The 17558-nt window shown below is 48.7% G+C and overlaps 1 protein-coding gene across 2 annotated transcripts in view; it reads right to left on the bottom strand.

The window, feature by feature from the left end:
* The window catches only part of ACSF3 (acyl-CoA synthetase family member 3), a 127766-nt gene that overhangs the window by 36043 nt on the left and 74165 nt on the right, over window positions 1-17558 (bottom strand). For both annotated transcript variants that reach the window (XM_063945532.1, XM_063945533.1), the window contains exons 4-5: window positions 6046-6200; window positions 5325-5470 (exon numbers count right to left, since the gene is read on the bottom strand). In XM_063945532.1, coding sequence (XP_063801602.1) covers window positions 5325-5470; window positions 6046-6200 — 301 coding nt within the window. The remainder of the gene's footprint in view (window positions 1-5324; window positions 5471-6045; window positions 6201-17558) is intronic.

Raw genomic sequence — 17558 nt, 5'->3', positions numbered from 1 at the left:
TGTTTGCCCCTGACCAAGTTGCAGCTCGGCAAAATTGTAAAGCCGAGACCCCTCGGGCAGCCGCCCAAGATGAGCCCACTTTCCTCGTGGAATGGGCTTTTACTGATTTAGGATGCGGCAATCCAGCCGCAGAATGCTCCAGCTGAATTGTGCTACAAATTCAGCGAGCAATAGTCTGCTTAGAAGCAGGAGCACCTATTTTGTTGGGTGCCTACAGGATAAAAAGCGAGTCAGTTTTCCTGACTCCAGCCGTCCTGGAAATATAAATTTTTAAGGCCCTGACTACGTCCAGTAACTTGGAATCTTCCAAGTCCCTAGTAGCCGCAGGCACTACAATAGGTTGGTTCAAGTGAAAAGCTGATACCACCTTAGGGAGAAACTGGGGACGAGTCCTCAATTCTGCCCTATCCATATGGAAAATCAAATAAGGGCTTTTACATGACAAAGCCGCCAATTCTGACACACGCCTGGCCGAAGCCAAGGCCAATAACATGACCACTTTCCACGTGAGATATTTCAAATCCACAGTTTTAAGTGGCTCAAACCAATGTGATTTTAAGAAACTCAACACCACGTTGAGATCCCAAGGTGCCACAGGAGGCACAAAAGGGGGCTGAATATGTAGCACTCCCTTTACAAATGTCTGAACTCCAGGCAGTGAAGCCAGTTCTTTCTGGAAGAAAATCGACAGAGCCGAAATCTGGACCTTAATGGAACCCAATTTTAGGCCCATAGTTACCCCTGACTGTAGGAAGTGCAGAAAACGACCCAGCTGAAATTCCTCTGTTGGGGCCTTCCTGGCCTCACACCACGCAACATATTTTCGCCAAATACGGTGATAATGGTTTGCGGTTACTTCTTTCCTGGCTTTTATCAGCGTAGGAATGACTTCTTCCGGAATGCCCTTTTCCTTTAGGATCCGGAATTCAACCGCCATGCCGTCAAACGCAGCCACGGTAAGTCTTGGAACAGACAGGGCCCCTGCTGTAGCAGATCCTGTCTGAGCGGTAGAGGCCATGGATCCTCTGATATAATTTCTTGAAGTTCTGGGTACCAAGCTCTTCTTGGCCCATCCGGAACCACGAGTATCGTTCTTACTCCTCGTTTTCTTATTATTCTCAGTACCTTTGGTATGAGAGGCAGAGGAGGGAATACATAAACCGACTGGTACACCCACGGTGTCACTAGAGCGTCCACAGCTATTGCCTGAGGGTCCCTTGACCTGGCGCAATATCTAGTTTTTTGTTTAGGCGGGACGCCATCATGTCCACCTGTGGCCTTTCCCAACGGTTTACCAACAGTTGGAAGACTTCTGGATGAAGTCCCCACTCTCCCGGGTGTAGGTCGTGTCTGCTGAGGAAGTCTGCTTCCCAGTTGTCCACTCCCGGAATGAACACTGCTGACAGTGCTAAGACGTGATTTTCCGCCCATCGGAGAATCCTTGTGGCTTCTGCCATCGCCATCCTGCTTCTTGTGCCGCCCTGTCGGTTTACATGGGCGACTGCCGTGATGTTGTCTGATTGGATCAGTACCGGCTGGTTTTGAAGCAGAGGCCTTGCCAGACTTAGGGCATTGTAAATGGCCCTCAGTTCCAGAATATTTATGTGTAGGGACGACTCCTGACTTGACCAAAGTCCTTGGAAATTTCTTCCCTGTGTGACTGCCCCCCAGCCTCGAAGGCTGGCATCCGTGGTTACCAGGACCCAGTCCTGTATGCCGAATCTGCGGCCCTCTTGAAGATGAGCACTCTGCAGCCACCACAGTAGAGATACCCTGGTCCTTGGGAGACAGGGTTATCAGCCGATGCATCTGAAGATGCGATCCCGACCACTTGTCCAAGAGGTCCCACTGAAAAGTTCTTGCATGGAACCTGCCGAATGGAATTTTGCTTCGTAAGAAGCTACCATTTTTCCCAGGACTCGTGTGCAGTGATGCACCGATACCTGTTTTGGTTTCAGGAGGTCTCTGACTAGAGATGACAGCTCCTTGGCTTTCTCCTGCGGGAGAAACACTTTTTTCTGTTCTGTGTCCAGAACCATCCCCAGGAACAGTAGGCGTGTGGTAGGAACCAGCTGTGACTTTGGAATGTATAGAATCCATCCGTGCTGTTGTAGCACTTCCCTAGATAGTGCTACTCCGACCAACAACTGCTCCTTGGACCTCGCCTTTATAAGGAGATCGTCCAAGTACGGGATAATTAAAACTCCCTTTTTTCGAAGGAGTATCATAATTTCTGCCATTACCTTGGTAAAGACCCTCGGTGCCGTGGACAGTCCAAACGGCAGTGTTTGGAATTGGTAATGGCAATCCTGTACCACAAATCTGAGGTACTCCTGGTGAGGATGGTAAATGGGGACATGTAGGTAAGCATCCTTGATGTCCAGGGATACCATGTAATCCCCCTCCTCCAGGCTTGCAATAACCGCCCTGAGCGATTCCATCTTGAACTTGAATTTTTTTATCTATGTGTTCAAGGATTTCAAATTTAAAATGGGTCTCACCGAACCGTCCGGTTTCGGTACCACAAACAGTGTGGAATAGTAACCCCGTCCTTGTTGAAGTAGGGGCACCTTGACTATCACCTGCTGGGAATACAGCTTGTGAATTGCCTCTAGCACAGCCTCCCTGCCTGAGGGAGTTGTCGGCAAGGCAGATTTGAGGAAACAGCGGGGGGGAGACGCCTCGAATTCCAGCTTGTACCCCTGAGATACTACTTGAAGGATCCAGGGATCCACCTGTGAGCGAGCCCACTGATCGCTGAAATTTTTGAGGCGGCCCCCCACCGTACCTGGCTACGCCTGTGGAGCCCCCGCGTCATGCGGTGGACTCAGAGGAAGCGGGGGAAGAATTTTGATTCTGGGAACTGGCTGACTGGTGCAGCTTTTTCCCTCTTCCCTCGTCTCTGTGCAGAAAGGAAGCGCCTTTGACCCGCTTGCTTTTCTGAAGCCGAAAGGACTGTACCTGATAATACAGTGCTTTCTTAGGCTGTGAGGAAACCTGAAGTAAAAATTTTTCTTCCCAGCTGTTGCTGTGGATACGAGGTCCCAGAGACCATCCCCAAACAATTCCTCACCCTTATAAGGCTCTATGTGCCTTTTAAAGTCAGCATCACCTGTCCAGTGTCGGGTCTCTAATACCCTCCTGACAGAATGGACATTGCATTAATTCTGGATGCCAGCCGGCAAAATGTCCCTCTGTGCATCCCTCATATATAAGACGACGTCTTATGTTCGCAAAATAGTATCCCTGTTTGACAGGGTTACAGACCACGCTGCAGCAGCACTATCTGCAGGTCTCAGTCTAGTACCTGAGTGTGTAAATACAGACTTCAGGATTGCCTCCTGCTTTTTATCAGCAGGTACCTTCAAAGTGGCCGTATCCTAAGACGGCAGTGCCACCTTTTTTGACAAACGTGTGAGTGCCTTATCCACCCTAGAGGATATCTCCCAGCGTAACTTATCCTCTGGCGGGAAAGGGTACGCCATCAGTAACTTTTTAGAAATTACCAGTTTCTTATCGGGAGAACCCACGCTTTTTCACACTTCATTCACTCATTTGATGGGGGAACAAAACACTGCCTGCTTTTTCTCCCCAAACATAAAACCCTTTTTTAGTGGTACTTGGGTTAATGTCAGAAATGTGTAACACATTTTTTATTGCCGGGATCATGTGACGGATGTTCCTAGTGGACTGTGTATATGTCTCAACCTCGTCGACACTGGAGTCAGACTCCGTGTCGACATCTGTGTCTGCCATCTGAGGGAGCGGGCGTTTTTTGAGCCCCTGATGGCCTTTGAGACGCCTGGGCAGGCGCGGGCTGAGAAGCCGGCTGTCCCATAGCTGTTACGTCATCCAGCCTTTTATGTAAGGAGTTGACACTGTCAGTTTATACCTTCCACCTATCCATCCACTCTGGTGTCGGCCCCACAGGGGGCGACATCACATTTATCGGCATCTGCTCTGCCATCACATAAGCCTCCTCATCAAACGTGTCGACACAGCCGTACCGACACACCGCACACACACACATGGAATGCTCTGACTGAGGACAGGACCCCACACAGCCCTTTGGGGAGACAGAGAGAGAGTATGCCAGCACACACCAGAGCGCTATATAATTTTGGGATTAACACTATATTGAGTGAATTTTTCCCAATAGCTGCTTGTATATACAATATTGCGCCTAAATTTTGTGCCCCCCCTCTCTTTTTAACCCTTTGAGCCTGAAAACTACAGGGGAGAGCCTGGGGAGCTGTCTTCCAGCTGCACTGTGAAGAGAAAATGACGCCAGTGTGCTGAGGGAGAAGCCCCGCCCCTTTTTCAACTGACTTTCTCACGCTTTTTCTGGAATACTGGCAGGGGTAATTTTACATCTATATAGCCTCTAGGACTATATATGATGTAGATTTGCCAGCCAAGGTGTCATATATTGCCCTCAGGGCGCCCCCCCCCAGCGCCCTGCACCCATCAGTGACCGGAGTGTGAGGTGTGCATGAGGAGCAATGGCGCACAGCTGCAGTGCTGTGCGCTACCTTGGTGAAGACCGAAGTCTTCTGCCGCCGATTTTCCGGACCTCTTCTTGCTTCTGGCTCTGTAAGGGGGACGGCGGCGCGGCTCCGGGAACGAACACCAAGGCCAGTTCCATGCGGTCGATCCCTCTGGAGCTAATGGTGTCCAGTAGCCTAAGAAGCCCAAGCTAGCTGCAAGCAGGTAGGTTCGCTTCTTCTCCCCTTAGTCCCTCGATGCAGTGAGCCTGTTGCCAGCAGGTCTCACTGTAAAATAAAAAACCTAAAATAAACTTTCTTTCTAGGAGCTCAGGAGAGCCCCTAGTGTGCATCCAGCTCGGCCGGGCACAGAAATCTAACTGAGGTCTGGAGGAGGGTCATAGTGGGAGGAGCCAGTGCACACCAGATAGTACCTAATCTTTCTTTTAGAGTGCCCAGTCTCCTGCGGAGCCCGTCTATTCCCCATGGTCCTTACGGAGTTCCCAGCATCCACTAGGACGTCAGAGAAAAGTGAATTGCATGGCGCCTGGTTAGAAATGAAGCCAGCTCATAAATGAAAGAGCGCTCATCCAATCAGAATCTGGCTATTATCTGTAGCCATATGCAAATCACCTAGCGGTCAGATGTTATTATGGAGGCTAACCAGCAGGACGACCCCGGTAATCTCGAATCCTGCTAAATTATCAAAGACAGGCACTCCCATCAATGTACTATTTTAGGGGGAAAACGAGGAGAAATTGTAGAAAACAAGCCTGAAGATGTGATTCTATTTTCATGACTTGCAGCTGAACTGAGAATCAACAGAAAAGGTTTTTGTACCTGGCACACGTGGGCCATTGAGTGGGTTGGTCAGACCCATGCCAATTTCTGTCATGCCATATCTCTCCAGAAGAGTGTGACCAGTAATCTCCCGCCAACGCTCCAAAACTGGCACAGGAAGAGCTGAGGAGCCAGACACCATTAGCCTAAGGAAGGAAGGAAACACACTCTGCAAACTACAACCACATTCATTGTATTTTAGAAATCGGTAAGAGATTTGTAATCGATGTGCAGGTGTTACTTACTCACAGAAGAAGCAGGCAAATCGGTTGGGTAGTCCACTGACTATCGACTGTTTAGCAATCATCGATGGCTTTATACCAAAGACGAGTGGCTCTATCATTGATGACCTGCCACCGATGGTATATCGATGGATGAGCCCGAGGGTGGATCACAGCTGTGTTTTGTGCATGCGCTGACTGCAAACCATCGATGACTGACCATAGATGGCTTCTGTCCGATGGTTTTAAACCATCTTCGGGCAATATTACAAACAGGGGGCTTAAGAATGCAGCCCAAAGTAGTGGTCAATCAGTGCCGGAACTACTCCTCCAGGAGGATGCACAGTGGCTACAGCATGGGTTTTCAACATGCAGCTTTCCAGCTGTTGTGGAACTACACATCCCAGCATGCCTTGCACAAGTATTGCCATTAGGGCATGCTAAAACTGTGGCAGTGCATGCTGGAATGCTTACATGCAGTGATTACATGGTAGCAATACCTGAATTTACGCTGGCACATTGTCCTCACAAAGTCCTGAATGCTTGGCTTAGTAAAGTGACAATCATAGTAATCGATAAGTTTACTGTAGATAGTGGGCACAGCCATGAAGAGGTTGATGGAGGAGGCCTCTGTGCTAAGAAAGTGCTGCCATACCTAGAGGAACAGAGGCAAGAAAATATATATCATCAATTTAAAGTTATTTCACTCTAATTTTCATTACATATTTGTATTTCTACATTTAAGTGACAGCTGCCAGTCTGCTCTACTCTTATGCTAATCTGAAGACTGAACACCACAGTGCCACATAGAGGATCAGCATAAAATGACAACCCAAAGAAAGACAATTAGCATAATAGCATTTCAGTGCATATGATTCATAATCTAAAAACACCTTATCATACAGTTTAAAACAAAAGTGGATTGGTCAACCTAGATAAACATGCTCAAGAGTACATAAACTATCCCATAATACTTTATTCTTGATTACCTTTTAGGTGGTCTTTACTACTGGCAGTAGACTCTGACATATCATCCAACATTGGTGGTCATTCCGAGTTGTTAGCTCGCTGCTATTTTTAGCAGAATTGCTAATAGGCTAAAATCTGGCAGTTCTGCGCATGCGTACGCACAGCAGGGCGCACGTGCTAAGCAATTTTACACAAAACTATGCTATTTTACTCACGGGCAAACTAAGCTTTTCAATCGCTCTGCTGATCGTAGTGTGATTGACAGGAGGAAGTGAGTGTTTCTTGGTGGAAACTGGCCGTTTTCAGGGAGTGTGCTAAAAAAATGCAGGCGTGCCAGGTAATAACGCAGGAGTGGCTGGAGAAACGGAGGAGTGGCTGGCCGGACGCTGGGCGTGTTTGTGACGTCAAACCAGGAACTAAACGGACTGAGGTGATCGCAATCTAGAAGTAGGTCTGGAGCTACTCAGAAACTGCAAGGAAATACTTATAGCAGAATTGCTAACCTTTCGTTAGCAATTCTGCTATGCTAAGACACACTCCCAGAGGGTGGCGGCTTTGCGTTTGCATTTCTGCTAAAAGTAGCTAGCGAGCGAACAACTCGGAATGAGGGCCATTGTAAAGCAGGAAACCGATACAAAATAAGAATTTACTTACCGATAATTCTATTTCTCATAGTCCGTAGTGGATGCTGGGACTCCGTCAGGACCATGGGGAATAGCGGGCTCCGCAGGAGACAGGGCACATCTAAAAAAGCTTTTAGGTCACATGGTGCGTACTGGCTCCTCCCCCTATGACCCTCCTCCAAGCCTCAGTTAGGTACTGTGCCCGGACGAGCGTACACAATAAGGAAGGATCTTGAATCCCGGGTAAGACTCATACCAGCCACACCAATCACACCGTACAACTTGTGATCTGAACCCAGTTAACAGTATGATAACACAAACGAAGTAGCCTCTGAACAGATGGCTCACAACAACAGTAATAACCCGATTTTTGTAACAATAACTATGTACAAGCATTGCAGACAATCCGCACTTGGGATGGGCGCCCAGCATCCACTACGGACTATGAGAAATAGAATTATCGGTAAGTAAATTCTTATTTTCTCTAACGTCCTAGTGGATGCTGGGACTCCGTCAGGACCATGGGGATTATACCAAAGCTCCCAAACGGGCGGGAGAGTGCGGATGACTCTGCAGCACCGAATGAGAGAACTCCAGGTCCTCTTTAGCCAGAGTATCAAATTTGTAAAATTTTACAAACGTGTTCTCCCCTGACCACGTAGCTGCTCGGCAAAGTTGTAATGCCGAGACTCCTCGGGCAGCCGCCCAGGATGAGCCCACTTTCCTTGTGGAATGGGCCTTTACAGATTTAGGCTGTGGCAGGCCTGCCACAGAATGTGCAAGTTGGATTGTACTACATATCCAACGTGCAATCGTCTGTTTAGACGCAGGAGCACCCAACTTGTTGGGTGCATACAATGTAAACAACGAGTCAGATTTTCTGACTCCAGCTGTCCTTGAAATATATATTTTTAATGCTCTGACAACGTCCAGTAACTTGGAGTCCTCCAAGTCGCTAGTAGCCGCAGGCACCACAATAGGCTGGTTCAAGTGAAATGCCGAAACCACCTTAGGGAGAAATTGAGGACGTGTCCTCAATTCTGCCCTGTCCGAATGGAATATCAGATATGGGCTTTTGTATGACAAAGCTGCCAACTCCGAAACTCTCCTGGCTGAAGCCAGGGCCAACAGCATGGTTACCTTCCATGTAAGGTATTTTAAATCTACCGATTTTAAAGGCTCAAACCAATGAGATTTGAGAAAATTTAGAACCACGTTCAAATCCCACGGTGCCACTGGAGGCACTATTGGGGGTTGTATATGTAGTACACCTTTGACAAAAGTTTGTACTTCAGGCACTGACGCCAATTCCTTCTGGAAGAAAATTGATAAGGCCGAAATTTGAACTTTAATGGACCCCAATTTGAGGCCCATAGACAATCCTGCTTGCAGGAAATGTAAGAATCGACCCAATTGAAATTCTTCCGTTGGAGCCTTCTTGGCCTCACACCACGCAACATATTTTCTCCAAATGCGGTGATAATGTTGTGCGGTCACTTCTTTCCTGGCTTTAATTAAAGTAGGAATAACTTCCTCAGGAATGCCCTTCTCTTTTAGAATCCGGCGTTCAACCGCCATGCCGTCAAACGCAGCCGCGGTAAGTCTTGGAACATACAAGGTCCCTGCTGAAGCAGATCCCTTCTTAGAGGTAGAGGCCACGGATCCTCCGTGAGCATCTCTTGAAGTTCCGGATACCAAGTTCTTCTTGGCCAGTCCGGAGCTACCAGTATTGTTCTTACTCCTCTTTTCCGTATAATTCTCAGTACCTTTGGTATGAGAGGCAGAGGAGGGAACACATACACTGACTGGTACACCCACGGTGTTACCAGAGCGTCCACAGCTATTGCCTGAGGGTCTCTTGACCTGGCGCAATACCTGTCCAATTTTTTGTTGAGGCGAGACGCCATCATGTCCACCTTTGGTTTTTCCCAACGGTTCACAATCATGTGGAAAACTTCTGGATGAAGTCCCCACTCTCCCGGGTGAAGGTCGTGTCTGCTGAGGAAATCTGCTTCCCAGTTGTCCACTCCCGGGATGAACACTGCTGACAGTGCTACGACATGATTCTCCGCCCAGCGCAGAATCCTTGCAGCTTCTGCCATTGCACTCCTGCTTCTCGTGCCGCCTTGTCGGTTTACGTGGGCGACTGCCGTGATGTTGTCGGACTGGATCAACACCGGCTGACCCTGAAGCAGCGATTTTGCCAGGCTTAGAGCATTGTAGATCGCTCTTAGCTCCAGTATATTTATGTGAAGAGACGTCTCCAGGTTTGACCACACGCCCTGGAAGTTTCTTCCCTTTGTGACTGCTCCCCAACCTCGTAGGCTGGCATCCGTAGTCACCAGGACCCAGTCCTGTATGCCGAATCTGCGGCCCACTAACAGATGGGCAGTCTGCAACCACCACAGGAGAGACAACCTTGTTCTCGGTGACAGTGTTATCCGCTGATGCATGTGCAGATGCGATCCGGACCATTTGTCCAGCAGATCCCACTGAAATGTTCGTGCATGGAATCTGCCGAATGGAATCGCTTCGTACGAAGCCACCATCTTTCCCAGGACTCTTGTGCATTGATGTACTGACACAGTTCCTGGTTTTAGGAGGTTCTTGACAAGTTCGGATAACTCCCTTGCTTTCTCTTCCGGGAGAAATACCTTATTCTGAACCGTGTCCAGAATCATGCCCAGGAACAGCAGATGTGTTGTCGGGGTCAATTGAGATTTTGGAAGATTTAGAATCCACCCGTGTTGCTGAAGCACTACTTGTGTTAGCGCTACACCGACTTCCAGCTGTTCTCTGGACTTTGCCCTTATCAGGAGATCGTCCAAGTAAGGGATAATTAATACGCCTTTTCTTCGTAGAAGAACCATCATTTCGGTCATTACCTTGGTAAAGACCCGAGGGGCCGTGGACAACCCAAACGGCAGCGTTTGAAACTGATAATGACAGTCTTGTATCACGAACCTGAGATACCCTTGGTGTGAGGGGTAAATCGGGACATGTAGATAAGCATCTTTTATGTCCAAGGACACCATGAAGTCTCCTTCTTCCAGATTCGCTATCACTGCTCTGAGTGACTCCATCTTGAACTTGAATTTCTTTATGTACAGGTTCAAGGATTTCAGATTTAGAATAGGCCTTACCGAACCGTCCGGTTTCGGTACCACAAATAGTGTGGAATAATACCCCTTTCCCTGTTGTAGGAGGGGTACCTTGACTATCACCTGCTGAGAATACAGCTTGTGAATGGCTTCCAAAACCGACGTCCTTTCTGAGGGAGACGTTGGTAAAGCAGACTTTAGGAACCGGCGAGGGGGAGACCTTTCGAACTCCAGCATGTAACCCTGAGATACTATCTGCAGGACCCACGGGTCCACTTGTGAGTGAACCCATTGATTGCTGAAAATCTTGAGTCGACCCCCCACCGTTCCTGAGTCCGCTTGTAAAGCCCCAGCGTCATGCTGATGGCTTTGTAGAAGCCGGGGCGGGCTTCTGTTCCTGGGCAGGGGCTGCTTGCTGCCCTTTCTTACCCTTTCCTCTGCCTCGCGGCAGATAAGACTGTCCTTTTGGTCGCTTTTTATAGGAGCGAAAGGACTGCGGCTGAAAAGACGGTGTCTTTTTCTGTTGGGAGGGGGTCTGAGGTAAAAAAGTGGATTTGCCGGCAGTTGCCGTGGCCACCAGGTCCGAAAGACCGACCCCAAACAATTCCTCTCCTTTATATGGCAATACTTCCATATGCCTCTTGGAATCCGCATCACCTGACCACTGTCGCGTCCATAAACTTCTTCTGGCAGATATGGACATCGCGCTTACTCTTGATGCTAGAGTACAAACATCTCTCTGAGCATCTCGCATATAAAGGAAAGCATCCTTTAATTGCTCTAGAGTCAATAAAATACTGTCCCTATCCAGGGTATCAATATTTTCAGTCAGAGAATCCAACCACACTACCCCAGCACTGCACATCCAGGCTGAGGCTATTGCCGGTCGCAGTATAACACCAGTATGTGTGTATATACTCTTCAGTGTAGTTTCCAGCCTCCTATCTGCTGGATCCTTGAGGGCGGCCGTATCAGGAGACGGCAACGCCACTTGCTTTGATAAACGTGTGAGCGCCTTATCCACCCTAGGGGGTGTTTCCCAGCGCGCCCTAACCTCTGGTGGGAAAGGGTATAATGCCAATAACTTCTTGGAAATTAGCAGTTTTCTATCGGGGTTAACCCACGCTTCATCACACACGTCATTCAATTCCTCTGATTCTGGAAAAAATACAGGTAGTTTTTCCACCCCCCACATAATACCCCTTTTTGAGGTACCAGCAGTATCAGAGATCTGCAAAGCCTCCTTCATTGCCGTGATCATATAACGTGTGGCCCTATTGGAAAATACGTTTGTTTCTTCACCGTCGACACTAGATTCATCTGTGTCGGTACCCGTGTCGACTGACTGAGGTAAAGGACGTTTTACAGCCCCTGACGGTGTCTGAGACGCCTGAACCGGTACTAACTGGTTTGCCGGGCGTCTTATTTCGTCAACTGACTTTTGTAATGTGCTGACATTATCACGTAATTCCATAACTAAAGCCATCCATTCCGGTGTCGACTCCCTAGGGGGTGACATTACCATCATCGGCAATTGCTCTGCCTCCACACCAACATCGTCCTCATACATGTCGACACACACGTACCGACACACAGCAGCCACACAGGGAATGCTCTAATCGAAGACAGGACCCCCTAGCCCTTTGGGGAGACAGAGGGAGAGTTTGCCAGCACACACCAAAAGCGCTATAAATGTATATAAACAACCCTAGAAGGTGTTGTTTACTATATATGCGCTCTTAATATATAAATATCGCCAATTTATGCCCCCCTTCTCTTTGTTACCCTGTTTCTGTAGTGCAGTGCAGGGGAGAGACCTGGGAGCCTTCCTCACCAGCGGAGCTGAGCAGGAAAATGGCGCTGAGTGCTGAGGAGAATAAGCTCCGCCCCTTTTTCGGCGGGCTTTTCCCCGGTTTTTAAGAAACTGGCCTGGGTTAAAATACATACATATAGCCTTAATGGCTATATGTGATGTATTTATTTTGCCACTAAAGGTAATTATATTGCTGCCCAGGGCGCCCCCAGCAGCGCCCTGCACCCTCCGTGACTGAGTCAGTGAGCCGTGTGACAACAATGGCGCACAGCTGCCGTGCTGTGCGCTACCTTCAAGAAGACTGAGGAGTCTTCTGCCGCCTGCTCTCCGGACCTCCGTTCTGCCGTCTCTTCAGCGTCTGTAAGGGGGATCGGCGGCGCGGCTCCGGGACGAACCCCAGGCTGACCTGTGTTCCGACTCCCTCTGGAGCTAAGTGTCCAGTAGCCTAAGACTCCAATCCATCCTGCACGCAGGTGAGTTGGAAATCTCTCCCCTAAGTCCCTCGATGCAGTGATCCTGTTGCCAGCAGGAATCACTGAGATTGAAACCTAAAAAAAAACTTTTCTAAACAGCTCTTTAGGAGAGCCACCTAGATTGCACCCTCTCGGACGGGCACAAAAACCTAACTGAGGCTTGGAGGAGGGTCATAGGGGGAGGAGCCAGTACGCACCATGTGACCTAAAAGCTTTTTTAGATGTGCCCTGTCTCCTGCGGAGCCCGCTATTCCCCATGGTCCTGACGGAGTCCCAGCATCCACTAGGACGTTAGAGAAAATAGGAAAGTGGGCGTGGATATGGGTAAAGGGGGCGTGGACTCGCAGCGCTGCCATGTAAGTCTATGGGACCACGGAGACGCTGAACCCGGTACAAAGCCCCTTTTGGCAGGTACCAATCATTAAAAAACGGTGCAGTTGTAGGGTATGCTCTGAGTCGCACGCTATGCTGATGGTCACATACTGTAGTTGAGCGATTATTTACAACACAAAAAATTCTGCAAAGTTCTACAGCGCATGAAATGCACAGAATGTACGCACAAAGACGCGGTAGCGATCGAGTCAGACGGTATCAGAAATTTGTCAGAAGAGTGACGGGCGGTGACTGGGAGGTGGCTAGTAGTGCACGCAGGCCCTTGTTGCATTTCTCTATTGCTATATCTACCATGTATATTCAGCATTTTATGGCCTGTATAATATTCACGGCAACTGCCATTTCAGTTTAGATGAGGCTTGTGAAACGGTAAATAGAAAGGACTGCAGAAACTTTTACCGAACATATGAATACCACAATAGCTTTATGTGGGTGCGACTGTGCCCAGGGCAGAATTAAAGGTCACATGGGCCAAGGGGCTGAAAATGACCAAGAGTGTATTGTGTGAAGGGGAGGAGCCGTGACCAGCGCAGTGTGGGTGTGAACAGCGCAGTGTGGGTGTGTACACCAACGCCTACACTATCACTCCAATGTCTCCCCACATACTGTATATAGAAGTAAAAGTGGATGCCTGGGGCTGTTGTCCCACCTTCTCCATTGTTAATATGGCCCTGACGGTACTGCTGCTTTATTTTAGCAGAGAAGCTGCCAGAATGGGTCTCTGTGGCATCCGTGCGCTAACTATAGAATACAAATTTTGCGTGCAGGCTTAGTAGCTGCAAACTGGACCTGTCTACTATAACTGACAGATAAATACGCAATGCAAGCTTCAAACGGCAACTACTGTAGTTGAAATAAATCTGACCCCAGTCTGGTTATTTCTTTATTAAATACTGATTTGTTCTCTGTGCATTTACCAAAAAATAAGATTTTAAACCTACCGGTAAATCTTTTTCTACTAGTCCGTAGAGGATGCTGGGGACTCCGTAAGGACCATGGGGGTATAGACGGGCTCCACAGGAGACATGGGCACTATAAATAACTTTTAGTATGGGTTTGCACTGGCTCCTCCCTCTATGCCCCTCCTCCAGACCTCAGTTAGAGAACTGTGCCCAGAGGAGATGGACAATATGAGGAAAGGATTTTGTTAATCTAAGGGCAAGATTCATACCAGCCCACACCAATCATACCATATAACCTGGAATATATGCAACCAGTTAACAGTATGAACAAAAAACAGTATCAGTCAAAGACCGATTCTAACTGTAACATAACCCTTATAAAAGCAACAACTACTGTATATACAAGTCTTGCAGATGTAGTCCGCACTGGGACGGGCGCCCAGCATCCTCTACGGACTAGGAGAAAAAGATTTACCGGTAGGTTTAAAATCTTATTTTCTTTTACGTCCTAGAGGATGCTGGGTACTCCGTAAGGACCATGGGGATTATACCAAAGCTCCAAACCGGGCGGGAGAGTGCGGATGACTCTGCAGCACTGACTGAGCAAACGCAAGGTCCTCATCAGCCAGGGTATCAAACTTGTAGAATTTTGTAGAATTTTGCAAAAGTATTTGAACCCGACCAAGTAGCTGCTCGGCAAAGCTGTTACGCCGAGACGCCTCGGGCAGCCGCCCAAGAAGAGCCCACCTTCCTAGTGGAATGGGCCTTTACTGAATTTGGCAACGGCAATCCAGCCATAGAATGAGCCTGCTGAATCGTGTTACAGATCTAGCGAGCAATAGTCTGCTTAGAAGCAGGAGCGCCAACCTTGTTGGCTGCAAACAGGACAAACAGAGCCTCTGTTTTCCTAACCCGAGCCGTCCTGGCTACATAAATCCTTAAGGCCCTGACTACATCCAGGGACTTGTCCTCCCAGTCCCCCGTAGCCACAGGCACCACAATAGGTTGGTTCATATGAAATGAAGAAACCACCTTAGGCAAAAATTGAGGACGTGTCCTCAACTCTGCTCTATCCACACGGAAAATCAAATAGGGGCTCTTGTGGGACAAGGCCGCCAATTCGGACACCCGCCTTGCAGATGCCAAGGCCAATAACATGACCACCTTCCACGTGAGAAATTTTAATTCCACTGTTTGAAGAGGTTCAAACCAGTGAGATTTCAGGAAACTTAACACCACGTTAAGGTCCCACGGTGCCACAAAGGGGGGCTGGATGAGCAAGACAATCCCTTCACAAACGTCTGGACTTCTGGGAGAGAAGCCAATTCCCTTTGGAAGAATATAGATAGGGACGAAATCTGTACCTTAATGGAGCCTAACTTCAGGCCCATATCCACTCCTGTCTGTAGAAAGTGGAGAAACCGGCCCAGATGGAATTCTTCCGTAGGAGCATTCTTGGCTTCACACCAAGATACATACTTCCTCCAGATACGGTGATAGTGCTTTGCCGTCACCTCCTTCCTAGCCTTTATCAGAGTAGGGATGACTTCCTCTGGAATACCTCTCCCAGCTAGGATTCGGTGTTCAACCGCCATGCCGTCAAACGTAACAGCGGTAAGTCTTGGAACACACATGGCCCCTGCTGTAACAGGTCCTCCCTGAGAGGAAGAGGCCATGGATCTTCTGTGAGCATTTCCTGAAGATCTGAGTACCAGGCCCTTCGAGGCCAATCTGGAACAATGAGTATTGTCTGCACTCTTCTTTGTCTTATGATTCTCAATATTTTTGAGATGAGAGGAAGAGGAGGAAACACATAGACCGACTGAAACACCCGTGGTGTCACTAGGGCGTCTACTGCTACTGCCTGAGGGTCCCGTGACCTGGCACAATACCTCCGAAGCTTCTTGTTGAGGCGTGACGCCATCATGTCTATTAGAGGAATTCCCCAACGACTTGTTATCTCTGCAAAAACTTCTTGATGAAGTCCCCACTCTCCCGGATGGAGATCGTGTCTACTGAGGAAGTCTGCTTCCCAGTTGTCCACTCCCGGAATGAAGACAGCTGACAGAGCGCTTACGTGATTTTCCGCCCAGCGCAGAATCCTGGTGGCTTCCGCCATCGCCACTGTGCTCCTTGTCCCGCCTTGGCGGTTTACATGAGCCACGGCTGTGACTTTGCCTGATTGAATCAGAACCGGTAGGTCGCGAAGAAGATTCTCCGCTTGTCGCATGCCGTTGTATATGGCCCTCAATTCCAGTATGTTGATGTGCAGACAAGCCTCCTGGGCCGTGGAAAGCCCAAACGGCAACGTCTGAAACTGGTAATGACAGTCCTGTACAGCGAATCTCAGGTACGCCTGATGAGGGGGATAAATGGGAACATGAAGGTATGCATCCTTTATGTCTAGTGAACCCATAAAATCCCCCCCTTCCAGGCTGGATATCACTGCCCGGAGAGATTCCATCTTGAATTTTAACTTTTTCAAATACAGGTTCAGGGATTTTAGATTCAGAATGAGTCTGATCGAGCCATCCGGCTTCGGGACCACAAATAGGGTTGAATAGTACCCTTTCCCCTGTTGCAACAGGGGAACCTTGATAATCACTTGTTGTTGACACAGCTTTTGTATGGCAGCTGAAACTATTTCCCTCTCTGGGGGAGAAGCTGGCAAAGCCGATTTGAAAAATCGGCGAGGAGGCACTTCTTCGAATTCCAGTATGTAGCCTTGGGATACAATTTCGATCGCCCAAGGATCCACATCCGACTGAACCCAGACCTGGCTGAAGAGTCGAAAACGTGCCCCCACCGGCGCGGACCCCCTCAGTGAAGCCCCAGCGTCATGCGGTGGATTTTGTAGAAGCCGGGGAGGACTTTTGTTCCTGGGAACTTGCCATAGCAGGTGTTCTATTCCCTCTACCCTTACCTCTGGCGAGGAAGGAAGAGCCCCGACCCCTTCTGGACTTATGCGACCGAAAGGACTGCATCTGATATTGAGGTGTTTTCTTTTGCTGTGGGGAATCATAAGGCAAAAAAGAAGACTTACCCGCGGTAGCTGTGGAAACCAGGTCCGCGAGCCCTCCCCAAATAAAACCTCACCCTTGTAAGGTAAAACTTCCATATGTCTCTTTGAATCGGCATCACCCATCCATTGGCGGGTCCACATGGACCGCCTAGCAGAAATTGCCATGGCATTGGCTCTTGAACCCAACAGCCCAATGTCTCTCGCAGCCTCTCTCATATATAACGCTGCGTCTTTAATGTGACCCAAGGTCAATAAAATGCTATCCTTATCTAGGGTGTCAATGTCAGATGACAAGTTATCTGCCCATGCTGCAATTGCGCTACCCACCCATGCCGACGCCACTGCTAGTCTGAGCAAGGCACCCGTATGTGTATAAATCGATTTCAAGGTAGTCTCCTGTCTGCGGTCAGCAGGATCCTTGAGTGCTGCCGTGTCTGGAGACAGTAGCGCCACCTTTTTGGACAAGCGCGTTAAAGCCTTGTCCACCGTGGGCGGGGATTCCCACCGTAACCTGTCCTGTGAGGGGAAAGGATACGCCATAATAATTCTCTTGGGAATCTGCAGTTTCTTGTCTGGAATTTCCCAAGCTTTTTCAAATAAGGCGTTCAGCTCATGTGATGGGGGAAACGTTACCTCAGGTTTCTTTTCCTTAAACATGCATACCCTCATGTCAGGCACAGAGGGGTCCTCTGTGATATGCAAAAAATCTTTTATAGC

The sequence above is a fragment of the Pseudophryne corroboree genome, chromosome 11 (assembly GCF_028390025.1).
Source record: "Pseudophryne corroboree isolate aPseCor3 chromosome 11, aPseCor3.hap2, whole genome shotgun sequence".
Taxonomy (NCBI): Eukaryota; Metazoa; Chordata; class Amphibia; order Anura; family Myobatrachidae; genus Pseudophryne; species Pseudophryne corroboree.
Note: the sequence above shows the minus strand (reverse complement) of the source record. Positions and strands in the feature narration are given on the sequence as shown.